Here is a 24,746-nt window from a genome sequence, read left to right as displayed (position 1 = left end):
CGTCAGAGAATTATTACGTGCAGAGAATTATCACATGCAAAGTATACTGGTGTGGAGAACATTCGCGTAAGGCTCACCCTCCCCGGTGTCCAGTTGAAATTTTCAAGACTGGTGGAATTGAAAATTATCCACTCGACTGCCCTAGTCCTGATGAGGCCAACAAGTAGAGTGGCTGAAACGCATCGACAGACAATTTGAGACACCATATAAATCAAAATATAAAACAGAATAAGTTGGGAGTACCTAAATTAAAGGGGTTTGAATTTACAAAACCTTGAGGTGGCTCCAAAATGGTGATCTAACAAGGAAGGGAATGCATAATGTTTAATACTTGTGAGGTGCATCCCTATTGATAATAAGGGCCAAGAGAGCAGGAAAGTATCATTACACTTGTTTTTGTGTTGTATGTATAAATGTAAATATGTGTATATGTATGTTGTGGTAATGTATTTGTGTATATTTATTCTGAAAATATAAAAAAAGATGACTTTTTGCATAGAACGTATGGAATAAATACAGTACAAAGAGACTTGAATCATGAATAGTTGTACACATGTTGTTTGTTCATATACTATGGACATTGGAAATGTATGGTAGTTGTTTAATAGACTCACATCTACAGGAAAAGTTAAATTAGGTTTCTCTTTGTCTTACTGTTTAGCACACTTATCTATCCCAGGGCATTGTTATTTTTGTTTGCATAAAAGATGTAGCAGCGGACCTTCCAATGCCGCACCTGAAACCCAATTCCAAAATTTGTAGAGTTGTGTGTGCAGCCACTCTCGACGTCAGCTGCTAATTGACGTCGCTGTGCTAACCAGAACACAGGTAGTTTATTTGTCTTATATGGGGGCGCACAACTAAAAGAGTCCAACAGAACTGTGAATTTGAAATATATGAGAAAAGTTTCTTTATTTTGTAATGTTCATTTTTTAAAAAGTCACAATCATAATTTGATTTGCCACACAACATCAGCCAACGCGTTTCACTCCATACCACGGAGTTTCTTCAGGGCTGAAATCAAAAGCAGATACAAACAAACCTCAATGAATGTTACATTTCATTAGTGGATCACGTTCAACATCCCTAATCATTTAAAATTATTACATTAAAACATATGCCACTCAAGATTTTTTTTTTTTTTATTGCATCTAAGGCACTAAGGCGCCATTCTGCCTTTTCGTCTGTGCTGGTGCCCTTTTGGAAACCTAGCGCCAATGCATGCACCATAATGCAAGGGTGCCTGCGTTGCAAGCAGGATTGCTTTGTGCAGGAAGGGCCACCTTCCTGCACAAAAACAATCCTGGAAGGCATATTCCTCTATCTATATGTGTGGCAGCACACACAGAAAGAGGAAGTAACGAGGAGAAATCAAAATATTTATCCTCGTTATACCTCTCCTGGGAACGAGTATCTTTTTGGCACATTCCCAGGTTTACCAGATCTGGTAAATCTGGGAATGCGTCAAAAACCATGGGAGTTGCATGGGAACACCCGCACAACGCGTTCCCAGTGCAGAGTAAGGCAATGCAATGATTTGACCCGTGTTACCTTAATCCAGAATTATGGAACCACTCGGGGACCAGGCATGGACTGATAAATCTGACTTAACCACATGCGCGCGGCGCGTTTTCCCGCTGTGCGCTGAGAATCGCGGAATCCCGCGGTTCATGACGAGCTCAGCTCGTCATGAGCGTACGAGAGGTGTACCTCATGACGAGCTGTGCTTGTCATCAGCGTAGAAGGGGTTAAGGTCTGTGTCGCTCTTGCACACGTTGCATGGTGCAAGAGCAAAGCAAACGAGCTCGTAAACAGACCCCCTGATCTTTTATTCAGGACTCCTCAGCCTGGCTTATGCACTGGCACTGCCAGAGGGAGCTGCCTGCCTCCAGCTCTTTTGTGGTCATCATCTTTATTCACTAGTGTGTCAACTGGGTCTGCAGTACTTTTCTGATCTATCACTGGTGGCCACCCGACAACTCATGGGAGCTAACCACTTCAATCTGCAGGGCGTTTCTCAAGATACCCTTCTTGTTCAATTAGCCATATTACCCCGCCAATTTATTTTACTTAATTCTGATCTATAACAAACCTGAATATTAAGTGCAGCAAGACTCTAAAGTTAGATGCGTCCACTTTGTAGACCGTAGCATCATCATGAACCCTCTCGTCTGTTATCTCATAGTGTTCACGTACTCCAAAATAGAACGCAATTTACTGGTACTGTTCCAGACACACATCTGGAACAAGCAGACCCTCCTCCAGAAAGGCAGCTCTAAGACTGCATGATCGTACAGGGTGCAGGCACTCTTTACCCGCGTCACTTTCGTATGCCTTACCTCTAACAGGATCATGTGTGTAGGCAATCCCTCTTCTCAGGGCAGTGGGTGTAAATACATGACAGCTTCTTTTTAAATGCCCTTGTAGAGGACTCTGGATTATTTCAGTTCTAGTCTCTTCTCCATTCAAGGTCAAACTCTCCCTAAGTGACCGCTGTTCCCCAACCCTGCAGCTTCCAGGGAGCAAAAGCTCCTTTGACTAAATTGCCAGTCCACATGGTATGTAAATGTAAACATCAAACATTAGAGGGAAACATTAGGAGACTCAGTCAATGTAGTTCTCTGGTAAGTTGAGCCTAAAATACACACGTCGTTGGAGTTAGGAAATCTTGTTCAGAATCACCTAAAAATGCCAGTCAAGCACCCTGAGCTTCTAATTAGTTGTATTCAGCATAAGTTGTACATACACAAAACTGATGTTATTCCTCCAAGACTGTTAGTTTCCCACTCATCTTAGCTCAATGTGTACGTGCGGTGCCATTTCCTTCATGCACTCATGGACGTGCTTTGCAATTCTAATGGCACAATGTGCTCTATAAGAGTGCCAAATAGCAAATGGTCAAACTTAATCCCATTAAAAATGAGTTCGTGAAGTTTAATACTAGTTTCAGAAGTATGGCCTTTGTCTCTGTGGCAGCCTGCCCAAAGCATAATCCTTCATCAAAAAACAAAAAGCTTGCTTCCATTTTCAATTCCCCTCTATCGCCAGGTCATAGTTTGCTGTGGTGGTAATCTCTTTCTACTAATTAATGCTCTGTATTGACTTTCTAGATTTTAACTGCAGCAGTGCCTAGCGTTACTTTGTGCAACCTTTATTATTAACAATCTTTTTATCTGTGGTTTGTGTATAGCACTCTGGTAGCTTTCCACTGCTTCAGAGCTACAAGGAGGTGTGATTGAAAGTAGGGATACATTAGTTACAACATGGATTTGGCACTGTCTATGCTTGCAATGAGAGGATTTAATATTGTTAGAGAGGGCTAGTAGGATTTCAAGAGGGCATACAAATTGGGATTTTTTTGACTGGCTTGGAACTTTTAAACAATAGAAGATAGATTGAACTTTCTAAATGGAACTGGATGGGGCTTTCCAGAAGGGATGGTGGGTTGAGATTTCCAGGACAGAGAGTAGAGCTGCCCTTTTAGAAGAGGGGTGATTAGGATTTGAAAGGTAATGTGGTTTTCAAACAGAGCACACAAGCTGTTTTTAAGGTTACCTGGATGGGCTCTTACAGAGGTTCTATCAGGCTTTGGAGAATATGCCTGAATTAGGCTCTGCTGAGTTAAGCAGAGATGTTTTAAAGATGGAAACCTGTAGGTGGGCCTGGATAGGTCTTTGCATAGGTGATATAAATGGGGCTCTGGAAGGGTTCTTCATGGGGCTCTGGGGGTGTCAGGATGGGGCTTTGCAGAAAGGGCGTGTAGGAGCTTTTGTACAGAATGTTTGATCTGGACTTCAGAAATGGTGTGCGATGAGAGATTTGTAAAGTTGTGACGATAAAGCTTTCTACAATGGTTCTGGATAGGAGTCTAAAGATGGGTAAGGGCTGTGGCTTTAAATAAGACATCACAATGTGACTTTGCAGACAATGTTTTGGATGGGCATTTGTAGAGGGATTTCTGATTTGGATTTTAGCATTGTGGATGGTGCTTTGAAAATGGGTTCTGAATGGGGTACAAAGATGGGCCTAAATGATGTCTTTCAGAATGGTGTCTGGTGAAGTTCAGTAAAGAATGTCTGAATTGTGCTTTGTCGAACGGGGCCTAGGTACTTCTTTTGTAGGTGGCATCCGTGTGGTGCTTTGCAGATGAAATAGGTGGTGCTTTTCAAGGGGGGCTGGGGGGGTTAGAGGATGTCTACTTGAGAGCAATGCAGAGTGAGCCAGGGTGCAAATTTGCAGAGCATTCAGGATAGGATGTTGTAAGGATGGGTCAGTATGGTGCTTTGCAGCGGACGTTTGGATGGGGCTTTGATAATGAAGCAGTATGGAACTTTTGCTCTGTGGCATTGCCAATGTGTTGACAATTTAGTAAGGTTTCTTACCTTGTCTCTGTCTGACCTTACACAGGATTAAAGGGGGGGCTGACCCCCAAACATTTTGTTCATTGGGAGGGAATTCCCATAACAAAGTTTGAAGATCACTGCATTGGAGGCTACCCTATGCAAGGAACCGACAGTGATTACCTCAATGTATCAGGTAGGGTTGCCAGCAGTAATGTAAAAAAGGCTTTGCCAACTGGGAATACCTTGACATGGGTAATACATAACAGCCATAGCTGTAATTCCCTAGGCACCAAAGTAATAATATCAGGAATAAGTCTCCCGAACACCACATGATTTAAAACTCAAATATCAGCTTTAACTGTGTTTTGGAAAGTCAACCAATTTTTCCAAACATCAGCATTTTTGCCTCAAATACACACTTTTTAATGTTGTTATATATATTTTATTCAGTAAGCAAACACTAATTTAGCGGGCTAGGCTGGAAACAAGATAGCTACTTACAGGTATCTAAAGAGCTACCAGTAGCTCACAAGGTACTCACTGGAGAAGCCTCTGTTAGAAGTTTAATTTTAGGGACCGATTATGAAGCAGTTTTTGCAAGGCCTCCTAACCGCATTTGCTCCGTCCAAATAGGATCGGGAAGTTTTTTTCCGACCGAATCGGAAAGGTTTCCGACTGACCGATTACGATGCGAGTTAGGAATAGCCTAATCCGAACCTGACGGCATTCAGAATGTCCGAGGTTTATGGAGCAGACTCGTACGTCTCTATGGGCTGCATTTCCGGTTGACCAATTACGATGCTGGATTTGGACAGCCTTTCAGAATCGTGCCGTCTGACTCGAATCGGTTGTCAGAATCAGACTTTGGGGGCCTGTAGTGGGACCCCCTGCACCCGAAGCCTTCTCAATGGGGCCAGTGGGGGTACTCATGCGTCCCCCCTTAGCCATGCAGTGTGGCAGGCACCAGGGTTTTCCTGTCATAGGGTGCCTGATTTTCCCCAGCCACCCCTTTCTTCAATGGGAGCCTATGCATACGGTTGGAATACAGGTTCCCACTGAAGTCAATGGGAGTCTGACCGAATCGTATCTGGAGGTATCCGGATGCATCGTAATCGGTCGGTTGGACTCTACCGATCCGAGTCGGCCAGAAACCATTCCCAAACCGATTCAGTCGGAATGATTTCCGAACTGCATCGTAATCAGGCCCTTAGTTGTTGAGGTGTCTGAGGTAGATCTATCTAAGCCTTGTTAAAAAGAAAAGTTTGATTCTAGTACCGCCCAAACTTTGCCACTCCACGCGTATGCTTCAATCGGCCCCGTGGTTCTCAGAGATCAGGGAACACAAAATCATCTGCAAGAAACTAGAGCAGGTGTGGCGGAAAAACTATCATGAGGCCGACAAAAAGAGACTTAAGTTGGAACTGGCAGTGTCTAAAGATTTGATAGGGAAAGCAAAACGCACCTTCTTTACTAATAGCATTAAGGAGGCGAGGAACTCGCCCAAGGAGCTCTTCCAGACAGTTTCAACACTGGCGGCCCCAAAACCTGTTGTGGTACCCCCCAGCCAGGAAGTATGTGAAGATTTTGCTAGACTCTTCCAAAACAAAGTGGACACGATTTTTAATTCCTTGGATGGGCAAGCAAGGACTAACTTGCCAGGGACCAGCTCGGTGGCTACAGGGGCCATTTTACAAGGGAATAGGTTCCTGACCTTCTCGCTGATCAGCGAGGAGGAGATAAGGAAACGGCTGCTGAGGACAAAATCAGGCTCTCCCCGAGACCCCTACCTTCCCATATCCCTCCATTCTCTTTCCTTATATATAATGTTTATATTGCACACGTCACTTTAATATTTGGAGATTAAGAACGGACTTTGCTCTATCGATAGGACCTATGGTGGTAAGGGTAATGTGTAAGATGAATTGCGCACCCTTTCAGGGCGTGATTTGGGTCACTGATAAATGAGATGACTTCTCTGTTGGGAGACATGAATTGTCGAGATTTGCCACATGTGGTTTGATGTAATAGGGATGCTAAAATGTAGAATAGATGGCAATAACAATGGATGAATTTATTGCTTAAGAAAGTTGAGGTAATAGTTGGCATGACATTTGTGGGTAAAATTAAAATGTAATAAAATTAAAAGACGTACGGAAATGCAGAATATAGTACACATGTATTCTACTTGACCACTCCAAGATGGCCGCAATGTTTCAGATGCAATATTAATTGTTTGCAAGTCCGTTCTCACTGTTGGTAACAGGGTAAAGGATATGACGTGTATATAAGTTTTAAATAATGGTTATTATGCGGACATAGACAAAGGCCATCATGGCCAAAACGCGTTTGCCAGCTACTGGGCAAGAACAATAAAGCAACTTTAAACTACGAACTCGAGAGTGTGCCACAACTTTGTGTGAACTGAGGTTTCTGGTGAACAATTGTCGCAGTGCACCACCCGAAAGTCGAGCGGCGGTTCTGGTGAGGACTATTGGAGGTATATATATATATCAATTAAAGCTACTAAACAGGGGGCTGTCCTACTGACCAAATAAAGAGATGGATATTGCGAATGCTCGAATAGACCTCTACAAATTCTGCAGAAAAATTAAACTTAAAAAATATTTTTTAGAAAAGAAGCCCACAAGAGAATCATCAAAAGGAAATCACAGATCCAACACCAATCACCCAAAGAGATCTCCCAGCTTTCAAAGCGTTAACCACAATGGGAATTGACTAAACAACATATGCAGTAGACAACCGAAATTCAACAACATTAGATATTGAGTTCTGCAACGAAATGGGGATAGCCACGAACAAGGGAGGAGAGAGTGGACTCAAGAAGCAGTCTAGATTTTGTCCACAGTTACAACCTGGAAACAAAATTGACTTGTTCCAAGAGATCATGGTAGAGGTAATAACGAAAATTGCAGCAGGATTGGCTGGTAACAAACATCAAAACAAAAGTCGAAATAAAAATAACAATCCAAAAGGAAAAAATTGGAACCTCACACCAAAGGAATATCAAGCAATAACCGAACTGAAGAATGACCCCTCAATAATAATCAAAGCCTCCGACAAGGGGGGCAACATCGTGGTCCAAAAGGTTGCAGACTATGTAGAAGAAGCAAAGCGGCAACTAGGAAACACAGATCACTATGAACTCTTGAAAGGGAACCCTATTGAAAAATGGACAGAGGAATATCATGCTCTCCTAACCGGCTGGAAAGAAAGAGGCTTGATAGACTTTAATGAATATATCTACTTAAAAACAGACAACCCTATCACGTCAACTATTTACTTTCTGCCGAAAGTGCACAAGCCTATTAACCAGTCACCCGGCAGACCCATCGTGAGCTCAATTGGGTCATTATTAGAGACCACATCAAGATTCATAGATATCTTTTTAATGAACTATGTGACCGCACTACCTTCGTATCTACGTGATACCATAGATTTCCTGAATAAATTGAACGGCATAACATGGAACATGGGATACCTAATGGCAACAATAGATGTCTCATCGTTGTACGCATCCATACGACATCAGGATGGAATCGATGCTGTTCAGGAATTTCTCAAACAGAGATCGGTAACTTTCTGGAACACTCAGCAATGTTGATTGAGAAGCTGACCTACGGCTTGAGACATAATGTCTTCCTCTTTCAAGGCAATCTATACCTGCAGAAGCAGGGGACAGCAATGGGGACATCTTTTGCCCCAACATATGCAAACTTATTGATGGCTGTATGGGAAACTGGGATCCTACTGGAAGAAAACAAAAAAACACTCACAAATAAAAACCTGGTGTCGATTTATTGACGACCTATTCGTCATCTGGGACGGAAGTCAAACTGAACTACAGACCTTCATTAATTCCCTCGAGACAAACAATTACAACCTGCACTTCACATCAACAATCAGCAATACGAACATCATATTTCTAGATGTGAAAGTTTGTGTAAGAAACAACAAATTATGCACTAAAATGCACCGGAAACCGACGTCCTGCAACAGCATCCTCCACGCTAATAGTGGTCATCCTCCCCAATTAAAATGGAGCATATCATATGGCGAAATGTTGAGGGCGAAGAGAAACTGCTCGGAAGAAGAGGATGTAACAGTGGAAATTGAAAGGATGTTCGGTCGATTTCTGGAAAGAGGGTATCCAATGGAGGTTCTGATAACAGCGAAATCCCGGATGAACATGAAGAACAGGTCTGATCTTCTGACTCTAGTGGAACAACAAAAACATTGATTGCCGGATGTAGGAACCAACAATGTACATAAGGAAGACACGGAAAATAAAACGCGTCTCATTTTGGACTTTAACAATCAGAGTCAGGTGCTAAAGGGTGTCTTTAAGAGGAACTGGGAGATCCTCTTGTTGGATAAAACTTTACGGGAACATTTAACATCATACCCCAGTATCACCTATAGAAAAACATCCTCTTTAAGGGACATCCTAACCCAAAGTCATCTGGAGCTCAAACAACAGAAAACCAAAAATACATTGTGGCTGAACACCCCAGGATTTTGGAAGTGTGTGAAATGCAAGGCCTGTGAACATGCTCAAAACATCATGGTGTATGAATTACAGAATGGAAAGATTGAAAAAATCATGGATCACATTACCTGTGAGTCAAAACGTGATCTACAGACTCAAGTGTCCATGTGAAACGTGGGAAGCACAATTAATAAATTAAAGTTGCGTATTCTTCAACACTTAAGGAACAAGGATCCAAACTACCCTATGGCGAAACATTTCAATGAACATCACCAAGGAGATTGCTCTCAATTAACATACTCTGGGATCAGACTTGTGAAAATGTCTGAAAGAGGGGGGGATCGGACTTTGAAATTGCGGAGAATGGAAAGCCGAATGATCCTTGGAATGGGCACAAAACATCCACATGGACACAATCTGGATGCTGAACTACATGTACACCTCTAAAAATTGGACAATGAAATAAATCATAATCAAAATCTGGACACTTAGCTCTGTGTAAATAAGATGTAAATAATGTAATGTAAGATAAACCTTCTCAAATTATGAAATCGAATTCCAACGGCATGAAAGCAGTATCACATGTGCATAAGGAAAGAAAGAAAGACAAAAAAGAAGATTAAGACAGGGACAAAACAAGGGAAGATGGAGGATGTAGAATTGGAATTGTACATAAGGGAAAATGAATGTAAATATGACATACAATCGTGGCTCTGACAGGAACTTTCAAATGGACATGATATGGAACAAGTACTTTACAGAAACATCCTTTGAAAGGAGCATAAGAAGAACATATGATCACACCAAAGAAATTGAAATTAATAATGAATTTCAGTGACTGATTAAATCCTGTTGAGGACTCGGTCATTTTCTGTGCAAAACTTTTTTGCACAATATTTCCGCTCTCTTTTTTCACCCCCTTTTTAAAAAATGTACAGTTTTCATACACTTTTATACACTTTTTTATTCCTCCTCCCCTTCATGTCCCTATCTCTCTTTGTGAATTGAATTTGCACTTTGCACTTTATCAATGTAGTTATATGCATAAAAAAAAGTACAATGTATAGTGAAAATGCGAACAAAGATAAAGCTATGTAGAAAATGGCGTTCAATTGTGGCCTAAACTGTGAATGAAGTCGGCAGTCTAGTTGTTTTAATTATGGAAACAAATGATGGTTTGAACACTGAGCACTTTAAAAAAAACGTTCTAGACAGCCAGGACTCTATGGTCCAGTTGAAGACTGATTGCAGTCGAAACGCGTAGGCTGTCCATTTTGCACTTTTTTCACATGGTGTACTTAAAATAAACTAAATTTAAATTACTTACTGTTGTGGTGCCGTGACTTCCGTCGACAAATTCGAGAACGTGAAGATTCTAAGAGATGTATATATATATATATATATATATATATATATCCACTGAAAAAACCATAGGTTTCAGGCCTTATATAGTTAGGAATTAGCATTTAAAAAACCTTGCAAATTCACTGAAAAAACCACAGGTTTCAGGCCTACACCTACTGGCGAGATTATATATATATATATAACGAAACCGTTATTCACCACACCATCTTTTTCAAAAGAATAACGCGAGTAAGCCCAAGTTATTGTGCCGATTCTTCAGTGATTTATTGTGCAATGACACCAGCCATCCGTCATAACGCGTTTCACCTCTCACACGAGGCTTGATTACATATATATATATCTCCAAATGAGTTGTCGCCCAGTTCCAAGCCTCTTAGCTGCGGCGGTACAAAAGGGGGTGGTGATGGATGGAGCATCAGAACCAATCAAACACTCACACCCAGTCAAAAGATCTGGGTTTGATCCATCACCGTTCTTTAGCCCACTCTGCCACCCCAGTTCAGACATGGATATATGCAAATCAGTCTGACCCTGTGCCTCATGGGAACAGTCCAGCCCGAACTGCCAAGCCATGCCTTCCCTGGACTGGAAACAAGCTTCCGAGGACCAGTTTCTGGCATTCCAGCCGTCTTCAGCCCGGCTTGCTTGAATCCAGTGGCAAAGTGAGCAAGGGGCTCACGTCTGAGCATACCCTGCCACCGGTCCCAGGATGCTTGTTTCCGGTCCAGGGAAGATATGGCTTGGCAGTTCGGGCTGGACTGTTCCCATGAGGCACAGGGCCAGACTGATTTGCATATGGCCATGTCTGAACTGGGGTGGCTGAGTGAACTAAAGAATGGTGATGAATTAAACCCAGATCAGTTGACTGGGGGTGAGTGTTTGATTTGTTCAAGCGCTCCGTCCATCATCCCCTTTTGTATCGCTTTGTTCGCCCTAAGTGTGGCAGGGTATGCTCAGACGTGAGTCCCTTGTTCACTTGGCCACTGGATTCAAGATAGCCTGGCTGATGAGGATTATGAATCCGAAACCGGTCCCAGGAAGCTTGTTTACGGTCCAGGGAAGACATGGCTTGGCAGTTCGGGCTGGACTGTTCCCATGAGGCACAGGGTCAGACAGATTTGCATATGGCCATGTCTGAACTGGGGTGGCTGAGTGAACTAAAGAATGGTGATGGATTAAACCCAGATCAGTTGACTGGGGGTGAGTGTTTGATTTGTTCAAGCGCTCCGTCCATCATCCCCTTTTGTATCGCTTTGTTCGCCCTAAGTGTGGCAAGGTATGCTCAGACGTGAGTCCCTTGTTCACTTGGCCACTGGATTCAAGATAGCCTGGCTGATGAGGATTGTGAATCCGAAACCGGTCCCAGGATGCTTGTTTCCGGTCCAGGGAAGACATGGCTTGGCAGTTCGGGCTGGACTGTTCCCATGAGGCACAGGGTCAGACTGATTTACATATGGCCATGTCTGAACTGGGGTGGCTGAGTGAACTAAAGAATGGTGATGGATTAAACCCAGATCAGTTGACTGGGGGTGAGTGTTCGATTTGTTCAAGCGCTCCGTCCATCATCCCCTTTTGTATCTCTTAGCTGCGGCGAGCACATGGCAGGGAAGCCAACCCCTACTAAATTTCACCAATTGGTCCATCTTCACAGCGCATCATGCACAATCGCCGAAAATTAAGAGAACACTCTGCGACTCCAGTTCATAAAGCGTGTTTATTTAAATAGGTGTAGGTGCAGCAACATATTATATATATATAAATCTTTTCTTTTAACAAGTAACTGGTCCATTTCTGAATTTCTGCCACTAGGCTTACTCAGAAAATTACTCCATTGCCATTCCCTGGTGTAGGTATACAAGGTTCTTGCATTCAAGAATAGACCTAAATTCATATAAAACATTTATCACAATCAGTGTTTCAATATCTGAACAAGAGAGAAATAGATACCTGGAATCAGTGGAAAAAATACAACTAAATAAACCGCTTTGTTTTACTTCTAATCTGAAAACATGATTATACGTGTGCACTGTCCAAACCAATTTAGACAACATTTTGCATTTCCTCACCGATTTAAAATATAATAACTCTGTGTTAACTAAAAGCAAGAGGCATACATTTAAGCTCTCAAAGACTGGCCAAGCTATTTTTTGGGCTTTCTTCATGAGAGTCAATAACATTTCCTGCAGTTTTTCAGGATACCAAATACAACTGAACAATAAATAATCTCCTTGGTTCCCCCAGAGCTTGTCCCCATGACATACCTCAAGTGCATCTTCGTGGTTGACAACAGTTTTTGTGTTTTCGAAGTTTCTAACAAGGGCAGTCATCTGCAACCCTCCAGCGTTGTTTTCATATTCTGGTTCACTGGGTTTCAGCAAGCAGTTCCCCATTTGCTTTTCCTTCTCTTCAGTAACGTTCTTTACGGGTATAATTTCGGATGTCTACAAAATGACAAAGACATGTGCTTGTTGCATCACTCACTTTTGGTTTGCATAATTCAACCGTGCATACAAGGATTTGTGTGCACTGAGCAGAGCCCATCACTTATACAAAGCAGAGTAAGCATTCACAATTGCAAGTGAATGTATGCAGTACAATATTGTAAGGTATAGTACATCTTATTATCCTTAAATATCAGCATCCGGAATAGTACCATCTTTAAAAAAAAATGCACGGATTAGTTTATACTGGTGAAAAACACCTGAAAACAAGTGAGGCCACTTTTGCTCAGGCCCCCTGCCCTCGCTCAATATGCATATAGTAATGGGCCGGCCCAGCGAGAGAAAGGGAGTGACACCTCTGCCCGTTGATAAAGGGGAGCTAATGGACGCCCATCTACCTCAAGAAAGGTCACTCAGGCGGCCGCTGGCGGCATCGAACAACGCAGAAACCGCCCAAATCGGCCCCCAGGCTGCTCAAAAATGCAGTCTACAGCTGGAATTCTAATGCCGGCCCCTCGGGCATTGCCCGAGTGCCCCCCTTACCAATCCGAAGTCGGCTGCAGAGACATAGCTGGACCACCCACAAGGGTATGTATGAACTCGGAGGCTGGAGAGGCACACAGAATGAACATGCCGCTGATTAACAACATGCCATGGCAGGACAGCATAATTGGCTTGAGGAGGAAGGACACTGTCTTGCATACTATTTTCTGGAAAGGTGTGTGCTTTGTTAAAAGGAGACCGGCTGTAGTTCTTTCCCGGTGCAGAATAGATATGATTATGAAGTAAGAGAAGAGTTCTATCCGACCTAACTCTCTCAGTAATTAGCCACCACATGTATCCTCGCAAGGCTCATGACTTGATAGCCCTGTCACATACTGTAAACAGGGAATCATTGAATGCCACCCAACAAGCTTAAGTCCATGTAAGAGAGTCTTTTTTTTAATAGTTTTTCAGTCATATAAATTAAATACCAGTGCACCTGGCTAGACACTGGGCCAATCTATCATATCCTAGAAGTTGGTTCTTTCCGTTAGCTGGCACCCTAATTATTATTAATTATTGCATGTGGGTATTGCCCTAGTAATATCGTCCGGGCACCATGTATTGGAAAATTGATAAGCAATGCTTGTAATATAACTGTTGAGTACGACCCTAATCGACAAATGCTGGTGACATCGCACTGCAGGTCTAAATTTTCTATTTTTTCTTTTTTACAATCTCATTAGAAGTATAGTAAGCTCACATTGCCAAAAATTTATTTTCCATTTGAGGACACCGTAACAAACACAAACCTACGGAGCCACAGAGTTTGAATGGGACCAGGCAATGCCTGACCCCCGTAGGTCCGCTCCTTGGCCCCGGCGCCGCCCCTGCCCCCACCCACGCCTCGAAACAGGCATCTACCTGTTCTGTAGATGGCCCTTCCACGGGATTCTGGATGCAGGCGTGTTCGAAAGGTGGCTTCACCTTCCTATTTCCTAGTAAAGCCAGGCAATCAGGCACATCAACAGAGTGGTGCTTATAGGGACACCGGATCCCACAAGTGTGCAAGTAATTACGGCAGCTTGGTTACCACTTAGCCAATTTGGGACACTATATAAACCCCGCCAACTCCCAGCTCATTTATCAACGGGGAGGAGAGACGGAATGTAAATTTACAGGAATTTATATAGCGCAAATCACCAAGCGGTTTCTAAGCGCTTGCTTAGGGAACCCGTCCTGGTATTCCCCTGTGAGATAACCCCGGCAGGGTATCCGCAAGGTGAAAGCCAGGCATCCCGCCGCGAGGGGCCGTTGTGGAGATTAAGCAAGCTATTGCCCAGAGTCGCAGAGTGTGAACCCGTGAATCGAGTAGGCACCGGAGCGAGAATTGTCGAGTCCATGGACATTTTTTTAGGACTCAAGACCCCGCCGAGCCGGGAATTGAACCCTGGTTCCGGGCTGACCTCTGCTTCCAGGTCTGCCTCCTCTAACCAGTGAGCCACACTTCTCCACGGACACAGATAGGTGCCTCAGCGGAAGGCGCACCTTGATAGAGTAAGAGTGTGAATGGGATGTATGGTGTGAATGTAGATGCGCTAACAAAAGGAAATAGACTTTGCAAATTGTGTTTTTCAACATGACAACTTCAGTTGGTTTTGTCTTTAGCCCTCAGAGTGTGACTAAAGGGGCCTCCCTCCATTCCTCCTTCCATGGAGCAAATAGGTTAAGAATCTTGGGTAAGATGTGAGAGAGGACTTCTCTCATTTTTAACTGTGTGTGCACATATGACTGACATGCCACGCACTTTTTACCATACGCGTTAAACACCATGGCTTCGAATGAGTTTATTGTAAGTGACCAAGGAAATCTCTCAATTTCCTTCTGTGCTTTTTCTATTTTTCCCACAAGCTGACTTGGAGCCCTTTTCGACGAGTGGAGTGACAAAGGTCACCCCACCGAGTGGGTTTCCTTTATCACATGGTTGGGTAAGGACGGAGCCTGCTTTAGAACAGGTCCTGAAGAATGCTGTGTACCCTTTTGGGACTCCAGGCAGAAACATGTTGACCCTATGCATCACGATGAGGGGACAATAATTTCCCCCGGTCACTGTTCACTTTTTTTAATACCATACAGTTGCCCACCTTTTTAATTTTAATTCGACAACTGTAATGGTTTTTAAATCACTCTCACTATTTCATGGGCCCCCTCTTAGTTTAGAAGTGCATCCCTGTCGTCAGGTGTATGCCCGCCCTCTATCAAACCAAGTTTTTAGAGGGCGAGGACTGCTGATGATGAAGCATGACACCAGGTTATGTGTGAGGCCCGTCCTACTCTTTTGGTGAGCTGTCAACACTCACAATTTAATTTTGAGCACCACTGGTCACTTTTCTGGGAGCAGCTCCACTTGTGTTTAACACAGTATGTTGAAGGCTGGCTCGCTCCTGGCGTCCTCTGCCTCTAGTTCCCTCCTCCGGTTAACAGCGGAGGTTAGTGTGGTTTATATCCTTATTATTCCTACAACAAGAGTGCCATTAGCGGCTGCCCTTGGACTGTGCACTAGATGAGCACTAAATAGCTTACTTCATGAGTTGGTTGAACTAGAAGTCTGAGAAACGGTTTCCTTAAGGAAACCTTGGATTCTTTATCTTTGCTTGAACAATGGCAACAGCCAAGGTTGAGAAACAACGGTAGACTCTGCCATCAACAACATTTAAATGAGTAAAACCAGACATCACCTTGTCAGAAAATATGACTTTACCAAGAGCAATCAGTTGGTGAAAATGCCACTTGAAATAAAAATATGATCTAAGAGGCAAGAGACAGAAATGCTGAAGAGGGAACAAGCAAAATAAATACAAAGAATACCACTATAAAAAAAGAAATGTAACTTAATGACGACCACGCAAAATATTCCTACGCGTCATGAATCGGGTACCAGAACAGAAGCTCCCTTCTCAAGTAAAACAAATATGCAGAATACCAAGAGAGACCGAACAATAAATGCTCGGAGACCGAACTTAAACCAGAACAAGCAGAACAAACTGCTACAACTATTAAGTTATCGAATATGCAACAAGAACTAACTAGCTTCAGTCCACATAAGGGCTACTTCATCCTGCCACAAAAAAACATCCTTTAAATGACTGTTCATACAAATTCATCAAACAGAAAAGTCTAATGGACAGCAGCCATGCTTGTCAAATCGGCAAGCTTATCATAATGAAGGGAAAGTCCAATTACTTCCCCGTGAATATGAATAGGCTAGAATCTTTTCACCTCGAAGAAAGTGACATAATTAAGTTAGACTTCTTCCAGTCCATGCCTGTTTTTAATGAGTGCTCCAAACGATGCAATAGTACTAAACCAATCTTACATGCTGATCCTCTGTATAAAAAAGTAGGAGAGGATCAGGGGTTATAGTTCATGGTACAGTTTGTGATGTCACTTAACAAATCTTTTTGTTAACTGCTTCTAATCAAAAACGTTATTTGTTTTATTGATGCGGTTGACTGGCAGCCAGGATATCAACTACACAAATGGCTTACTTTAATTTCAGTCAGTTCAAATGGCTATGTTTACTTATGCAATATATATTTTTTTAAGGATACTTATAGGTGCTGGAGAATGAAGTAAACAGTTTAAAGTCAAGTTTTTTAACATCTCGACTGCTAGGTCTCCCCCACTCCCATTTTCAGTGCTAAGCCCCCTCCCCCTTTTTTAAGATTCTTGGGGTAGCTCACGCTTAAACCTATATAAAAAAAATTCACAAAAGGTATTCACATCAAATTTGCATCCTTAGTCCAACATCTTGGGAATTCTAAATGTACTCAGAGTTTGTACATTCCCTCTGAGAGAATAGCAAAAATAAAGCTACATTTTGGTTTTTGTGGGGAAAAAAAGATGTGCAAGAATGGGTATATTTTTTCTCAAAAAAACTGTGTTCATGAGAGGTTTGCTGTGATATGATCATTATCTTCCCAGCTTTCAGGAACAAGCAGAGTTTTATAAAAACAAACATTTTTTTTTAACCACCAATTTTATATTTATCTAAGTAGTAGTCCACTGTTCTTAATGTTTGTGGTTTGAGCCAACTTGTAATTTGTGGTGGAAATAGGTGTGAAACCTGTGGGTGATCCCGGAAAGCTATACATTTCTGAAAAGTAGATAACATTCTGAATTCTTCAAGAGGTCACTTATGAATATTTCTCAAGGTTTTCCCAAAGAAACAAACTTGCGAATTAAAAAATAAGAATGAATAAGCAATCATTTGTGACAAAGTTTTCATCTATAATTTCTCAATGGTGGATGTACAAAAGCAATATACCACTACATCCAATAGACCATTCCAAATGCAGGGATATACAGGGATTGTAATTTCTCCAAAAACACACAATACCATTAGCCAACTGAGCTGCACTTTACAATGAATTTTCATTGTGTACCGACTATACAGCAATTTATATGGTAAAATAAAAATAATGAAAAATGGCTATGAAGGAAACCTATGTATTTCTGAAATGTATACAAGAATTTGAAAGGAGTGATTGTTTGTACAGCTCTGAAGTTGTGGTTACCCATACTATCATGACTCAGAGGGCATTTTGCAAAATGTCTTCTTTATTGCACACTGACATATTTGAAAGCCACAAATGCAGAGAAATCCAGTTGGTAATCACAAATATTCTATTTGTGTATGTTCCCATTCCTCTCCTGATACTAATGGTACCTCACCTGTGTGGGTAGGCCTAGTGCCCCCAAAACAAAGTGCCTCAAAACAAAACCTGGTGACATCACATTTCACCAATGTTAATACTGATGTCATTGTATGCAATGATACATCTATGTATAAAAACGAAACTGAAGCACTGTTGTCGAAATTTTCCGATATGACCTCCCCATCAACTCAGAGTCAGAACTACGTGGTCAGGCAGGCCCGCGACTCAGGCCGGAGGTTACTGATTGGCAGATTACAGGAGGGTTAGCACGTAACCAGCAGGACAAATAGGCGAACAGGAAAAATCCAGATTAGGTCCACAGATAGGCAGCAACACCACAATGTTGGGAGATTGTCCTAAATAAAAAGCACAAGACTGGAGGGGGGTGTGGGGGAGCGTTCCCAAAACACCATAATGTTAATATGCCACATGCAGTTAGGAACACTCAGGCAATCAGGACATAGCACACACAACGCACACAGCGATCACAAGCTCCACATGCTGGACATCTTGTCCACATGCCAGATATCTGAACACATTACCCACAGACCATCATTGTGTTCACGCAAGGTCGGGACACACCTTCATTTGTCGTCAGCTGGGCGTCATTTTTGGCTCCATGACCAGGCCTACATTCCTCGCCCTAAACAGGATCTATGAATTTTTTATGATGCTTCAAGAAATATATAATAAGACGCTCAAAACAATTGCACTTCAAGTCAGTCCTCAGACCCGTTCCTATAATCTGTACTACCGGCCACAGTGTTTCATTAAACTAGCTATTCCTGTTTTGCCAAACACCCCTTGTCTCTGTTTTTTCAAGGTAAATTCATATTCGAGCAACAACCAGCAAAATTAACGCTTTTTTACAATGTGAGTAACTGTAGAATTTGGACCCTAACTCAGCTGCCACCCAGGAAAACCTACCAAACCAAGAAATTAATAAACACTAAACACAAATTGTCCTCACATTTCTGAGGGAGGGTCCCAGAACCTGCAGAGATCCACAAATTGCCTACCACCCAGTGTTCCCATAAGTCTCCAGATAAAAAAAAAAAAAAAGAGTACCCCATTTGTGTGGACGGGCCTAGCGTTGCAACAGGAAAGGCCCAAATGCACTATCTGGACCAATACATTATTCTCGATAAAAAAATTACCTGATTCGGCAAAAAGGTAGCAACTGTATTTAGACCCTAGCTGAAACCTGGGAAACCTACTAAACTCAGACATTTGTGAAAAATAGATTATTGGGAGATATCTAGGTTGTGTGCCTCATGTCGATCCCTCAACATTTTCTTCCCCCCAATGTCCTGCAAACTTTGCCTAAAATCATGCATTTTCTTTGCATCACTGTGGAGTAAACTTCCGGAATCTGCAGGAATCCACACAGTTCCTATCAACCAACGTTCCAACACGTATTCTGATAGAAATGATACCCCACTTGTGTGACTGGGCCTAGTGCCCATGACAGGAACAGATAAAACTATTGGCAATGCAAGTCCTACCTGAGGATACCGTTATGATGATGATGGTACCTCCTGATTTGCACATTATATTCAACAGACAGTTGATGCTTTATATATGCACACAAATCTGTAATTAAATCACTGTGAGACTCTACATTATTTATAGACTATGTGAATGCACGGAAAAGTAAAATAATTGACTTTGCAGTGTTACAAAATTAGAAGTGCATCTTGACTTATGTTTTTCATTAGTTCATTTCATGAACTGACTGGGTATCTTTCGAGAGCAGATAACTCCAAAAAGCAGCACCCTTTTTCTGAACATTGTTTTTTAAAATGTATTTTTTACTTACCAAAAGACATCTGGGGTCCTGAGTCCCTTAAGTTGTCTTATAAATATACTGAAAATAATTTCATTGCTGTGCACTAGGATTCTATGACAGGATAGTGCACCAAAACTGTTCTTTGCAAAGAGGCTCAAGAATATGGGATCACTATCACAAAATACCACTGGTTTATCATCTCCAAAAATGAGTAGACACTGATTCTTACCTTCACGCCTGCATCCTTCACTGCAACTTGCTGAACTTCATTTTGTTTTGAATCTTTGGCATGATCTGCAGTCGCTTCCTCATCTTTTAATCTGTGCACAATTGTTTGCACCGTTTTGACCATGTTCTTCAGTTCATCTGGATATGGGGTTGGGTATCGCTTCAGATTTCCCTCCTGCACAGATATAACAGGCATGACATTTTTTGGTCAGTGCAAAGCAAATCTTATACGCATTACAAGATAAAAAATGAAAAGTCAATCATATATAATGCTGATCAATAACTATCCAAACAGAAATTAAGGCTGATGGTGGTACGAACTGTAAATCAAGTCCGATTGTAGCCTTTAAATGGGAACTCCAGTCTTAATACTGATTTCCCCAATCACAAATATCTCTTGGTAAAAAAGGTTTATAGTTTTGGCTTTAGTCAGGTGATCATACTTGGGAAATAGCCTGGTACCAGCTCAATTACACTTCCATATAATAAACTGACATTTCAGAAAAAATAGAAACATTCAACTTCCAGGCAGAAATGATACTCTACACCATCATCTACATGCAAGTAAGGAGAGGAGGTTTGAGAGGGGATGCGGACAGATTTCATTCAGATCATTTTATCAGTAAAGCTAAGGTCCAAAGTGGCAGACGTCACTTTTCTAATTTCATCTTAAGAACCTTAGGTGTACTGCAACAGTAGCCAGAGATCACTTATCAAACATCAGATTAACGCTTCGCTCACCTCCCATTTAAGACTACAAGAACAGCAATATTTCTATAGACATGGGTAGGCTGGATTATTTCAACAACCTACCGGTACAGCTCTTAAAATACATTTGCACACTTTTAGATAAAATCAATAACTTGGCTGTCACTGGAATCCCACTTCCACTAACGGGAGAGAGGCTGAGTGGCTATCAGTTTGCAGAAGAGATAGTGTGAAGGAAAATAAAGCCCATCATAGACCATTTTCTCCGCCCTCGACTAAGGTCGTCATTCTGTTTACTTGCTTTTCTTCCACGGAAGGCACTTCTCTTGCATATCAAGAGTTCAAAATCTCTCTCAAGACACAGTTTGCTCACTGAATTTGAGTTTAATGGACTGCATCTTCAGGCGTATCTACACATATTTAATTGTAAACGTAATTTTCACATGGAATACACATCTATTGTAGAGTTTTCATATAGATTGAGCAACTCCTCGTTACCCTATTTGTCTGCCCTTCCTCGCCATCCTGTGAAGCAACATCCCCTAACCATGGAGGATTTAGGTAAATCCACTGAAAAGCCACTGGTGTGCCTAACTAAGGATACTTACGTACAAGCATTTCTGAGATTAAAAATACACATGCAGGCCTGGAAGAAATGAGTCATACGTACTTAGATGTATGACATTTCAGAGTAAAGGAGAGCATGATAAACCAATACTTAACACCAGAAAAGAAAATTGTTCATAGAAACATAGATATTTCAGGACTGTATAATGATTGTGTATTAACAGGTAATAGAGGCTAGCTCATCGTTTATTTATTTATTTATTCAAAGTTTTATATAGCGCGAACAAGATCTTTACAGATATCAGAGCGCTTCACAGGGGGGGGAGTGGGCAACAAGAGGGTGAATAAACATAATAATTGGGTACAGTATAGTAAACGATAGCATACTAGGATAGCAGTCATGTGCTGACAAGATAACAGCAAGCACCCAGATAGACAACAATATAAGGCGGTGCAGAGTCTTTGATCCAGCTACAATGTAGATCAGCAGATACCAATAAACACTCAAAATAGACAATAATATAAGACGGTGCAGAGTCTTTGATCCAGCTACAATGTAGATCAGCAGATACCAATAAACACTTAAAATAGACAATAATATAAGACGGTGCAGAGTCTTTGATCCAGCTGCAGAAGGAATCAGGAGGGCTCAGGCTATAAGGATATCTATATCACTTACTTAGAGATCCAGAGAACAAGGGGTAGGGGCATCAAGGGGGAGATTCAACAAACTGATGTGCACCGTATAGTAATGGGTAGTAGGTGAGTAGCATAATAGGATCACAATCATGCATGAATATGAAGTTATTGGAACATCAAATAATCAATGTTACAAAATCGGTGCAAAGTCTCTGAACTACAACAATAAGGTTCAGGTGAACTTGGCCATAAGGATGGCTTTCACTTCTTTCTTGAAGAGTGCAGTGGAGGAGATAAGCCTCGTTTCAGGAGGGAGTGCATTCCAGATCCTGGGTGCCATCCCTGAGAAGGAGCGTGTGTAAGTTTTTTCCTTACGGAATCTGAGAGGTTTCAGGAGCAGACTTTTTGTACTTCTATTGGATCTCGAGCCTCCTGATATAGATAGCTTTTGCGTGAGGTAGTTGGGTGCCTTGAGGTGTATGGCCGAGTGTGTCATAACGGCAATTTTCAGCTGTATTCTGGCTTCAAATGGAAGCCATTTCAGGGATTTCAGGTCAGGAGTTATATGAGAGTGTTTCCTTGAGCCAGTAATGAGTCTCGCTGCAGCATTCAAGGAGGCTCTTAGGGGTGCGGTTGTTGCTAGAGGGAGTCCGCTGAGGGCCACAATTCCATAGTCTATGCGGGGGATGACTAGGGCTTGTACAGTAGTTAGGAAATCTCTGATTGGGAGGAAGGGTTTGAGTTTCCTCAAAGTGTTGATTTGAAAGTTAGCTCCTTTCGTTGCTTTGCTAATGTGCTGTTGCATATTGAGCTTTGCGTCAAGTGTGATACCTAAGGATTTCGCAGAGTCCACGATGGTGGGTCGGACATTGAATGCGGTTAGGTGATTGAGCCAGATTTGGGTGGTGGTAATTTTCGCAGGGGGTGATATCAGGAGGAACTCAATTTTCAGCGCATTTAGTTTGAGGTGATTGTCGGCCAACCACGATTGGGTGTTTCTAAGTGTGTAGTTCAGAAGTTTGCTATCTTCCGGGGATTGTACCTTTAAGTAAAGTTGAGTGTCATCGGCATACATATGGAAGTGTACATTGGATGCTTGGAGCAAGGAAGCGAGTGGTTCCATGATGAGGTTGAACAGCGTGGGTGAGAGGGAAGATCCTTGTAGGGCGCCTAAATCTACAGGCACAGGTGAGGAGAGCACATTGTTGATCTTGAACTTCTGAGACCGGTTGTGTAGGAAGGAAGTGAACCATTTGAGCACAGTCCCGGATAAGCCCATTCTGGTATTTAGGAGCTCCAATAGGTCCTCATGTTTGACCGTGTCAAATGCTGAGGAGAGGTCCAGGAGGATGAGGAGACAGGAGTCGTTGCGATCAAGGATTTGGAGGGCGTCATCAATTATGTGTGTCATGGCCGTTTCCGTGCTGTGTTTCGCTCGGAAGCCTGATTGATGAGGGTCGAGGAGTTCGAATCGGTCAATGTGTTTTGTTAGTTGGAGTTGCACACATTTTCCCAGCAGTTTGGCCAGAGTGGGGATATTGGTGATAGGGCGGTAATTGTTTAAGTCAGCTGGGTCTGCTGTAGGTTTCTTGAGTATGGGCGTGACTTGCCCCACCTTGAGGGAGTCTGGGATGAGACCTTGCTGAAGGGAGCTGTTAATGATTTTAGTCCAGAGTGGGAGGAGTACGGGAGTGAAGTCTCTTACAGCATTAGCAGGTAGGGGGTCTGTGTGGTGATTAGAGGGCTTCAAGGTGCCGAGCAGTTTGTGTATTGCTTCTTCAGAGTAGGTGTCGAAAGACGACCAGGATGCGTTATTTTTAGGTTGGGTGTCGGGCCTTTTGATATGGCTCGGGTATCGACTTACATCATTAAGGAGGTCACACCTTATGTTGTCGGTCTTTAGCTTAAAGAAAGCAGAAAAGTCTTCACAGTGTGGGATGTTGTTTGATAGTAAGGGTTGCGTCTTCGTTTGAGTTTTGACTAGTTCGAACAGTTTTCTTGGTCTGTTTTTTGCTTGGTCCAACTGAAGGCTGAAGAAGTCAGATTTCGCACGCTTGATTTTCCTAAAGTAGGCATTTCTCTTGTTCTTAAGCGTTTTGCGATGCCGTGATGAGGGGTCAGATCTCCATGTTCGCTCTGCCATTCGCATAGCACGCCTGTCTTCATTGAGTCTGCCGTCATACCAAGGGTTCGAGATCTTAGTGGAGACTCTCTTTAGTTGCAGTGGGGCGGCTTCATTAATTATTGAATTCATAGAGTCGAGGTAGTGGTCAGTCAGTGATTGAACATCAGAGGCGTCAGGAGGGGGAAGGAGGCGATTGGAGAGGTGGGGAGGCAGGGAGTTGGGGTTAAGATTCTTCATGTCCCTTTTCCAGATCTTAGATTTGGTGGGTTGAGCCGTGATAGGTTTGATTTTTTCATTGATGAAGAAGGTGATAATGTGGTGGTCTGACCAATCACAAGGTTGGATTGCCCCTAGTTGGGTAGAGTCTTCGTTGGCGATGATGAGATCAAGTATGGATCCTTTGTCGTGTGTTGGGCTGTTGCATATTTGGGTGAGGTCAAGCGCGGTAAGGAAAGTTTTGAGACTATTCACCACTGCGTCTTTCTGATCATTCCAGTGGAGATTGAAGTCACCCAGGTAGATTTGCGTGATCTGCCGACCAGCGTTGGATGAGATCGTGTCCATGAGTAGTTGGGTGAAGATGAGGTTGTCCCCAGGTGGGTGATAGATGAGATGTAGAGCACATACTGGTTTGCCCTCGCTGGAGATATCAAGACAGAAGAGTTCACAAGACGTGAGGGAGGGGGAAGTGACTTTAGCAACAGAGAGGTTGCTTCTGAATATGCATGCGATTCCCCCACCCGTCTTGCCGGTCCTGTCGACTCTAATGATGTGGTAATTGGGGGGAACTAGTATGTCCATAATAGGTGTAGAGGCATCAGTTAGCCATGTTT

At 42.5% G+C, this 24,746-nt stretch overlaps 1 protein-coding gene across 6 annotated transcripts in view; it reads right to left on the bottom strand.

The window, feature by feature from the left end:
* ERBIN (erbb2 interacting protein) overlaps nucleotides 1-24,746 on the bottom strand; it is a 912,789-nt gene that overhangs the window by 127,125 nt on the left and 760,918 nt on the right. For all 6 annotated transcript variants that reach the window (XM_078675167.1, XM_078675172.1, XM_078675168.1 and 3 more), the window contains 2 exons: nucleotides 19,876-20,049; nucleotides 12,477-12,656 (listed from right to left, as the gene is read on the bottom strand). In XM_078675167.1, coding sequence (XP_078531293.1) covers nucleotides 12,477-12,656; nucleotides 19,876-20,049 — 354 coding nt within the window. The remainder of the gene's footprint in view (nucleotides 1-12,476; nucleotides 12,657-19,875; nucleotides 20,050-24,746) is intronic.

The sequence above is a fragment of the Lissotriton helveticus genome, chromosome 2_1 (assembly GCF_964261635.1).
Source record: "Lissotriton helveticus chromosome 2_1, aLisHel1.1, whole genome shotgun sequence".
In the NCBI taxonomy this organism is placed as follows: Eukaryota; Metazoa; Chordata; class Amphibia; order Caudata; family Salamandridae; genus Lissotriton; species Lissotriton helveticus.
The sequence above is the reverse complement of the archived record's forward strand: the minus strand, read 5'-3'. Positions and strand labels throughout refer to the sequence as shown.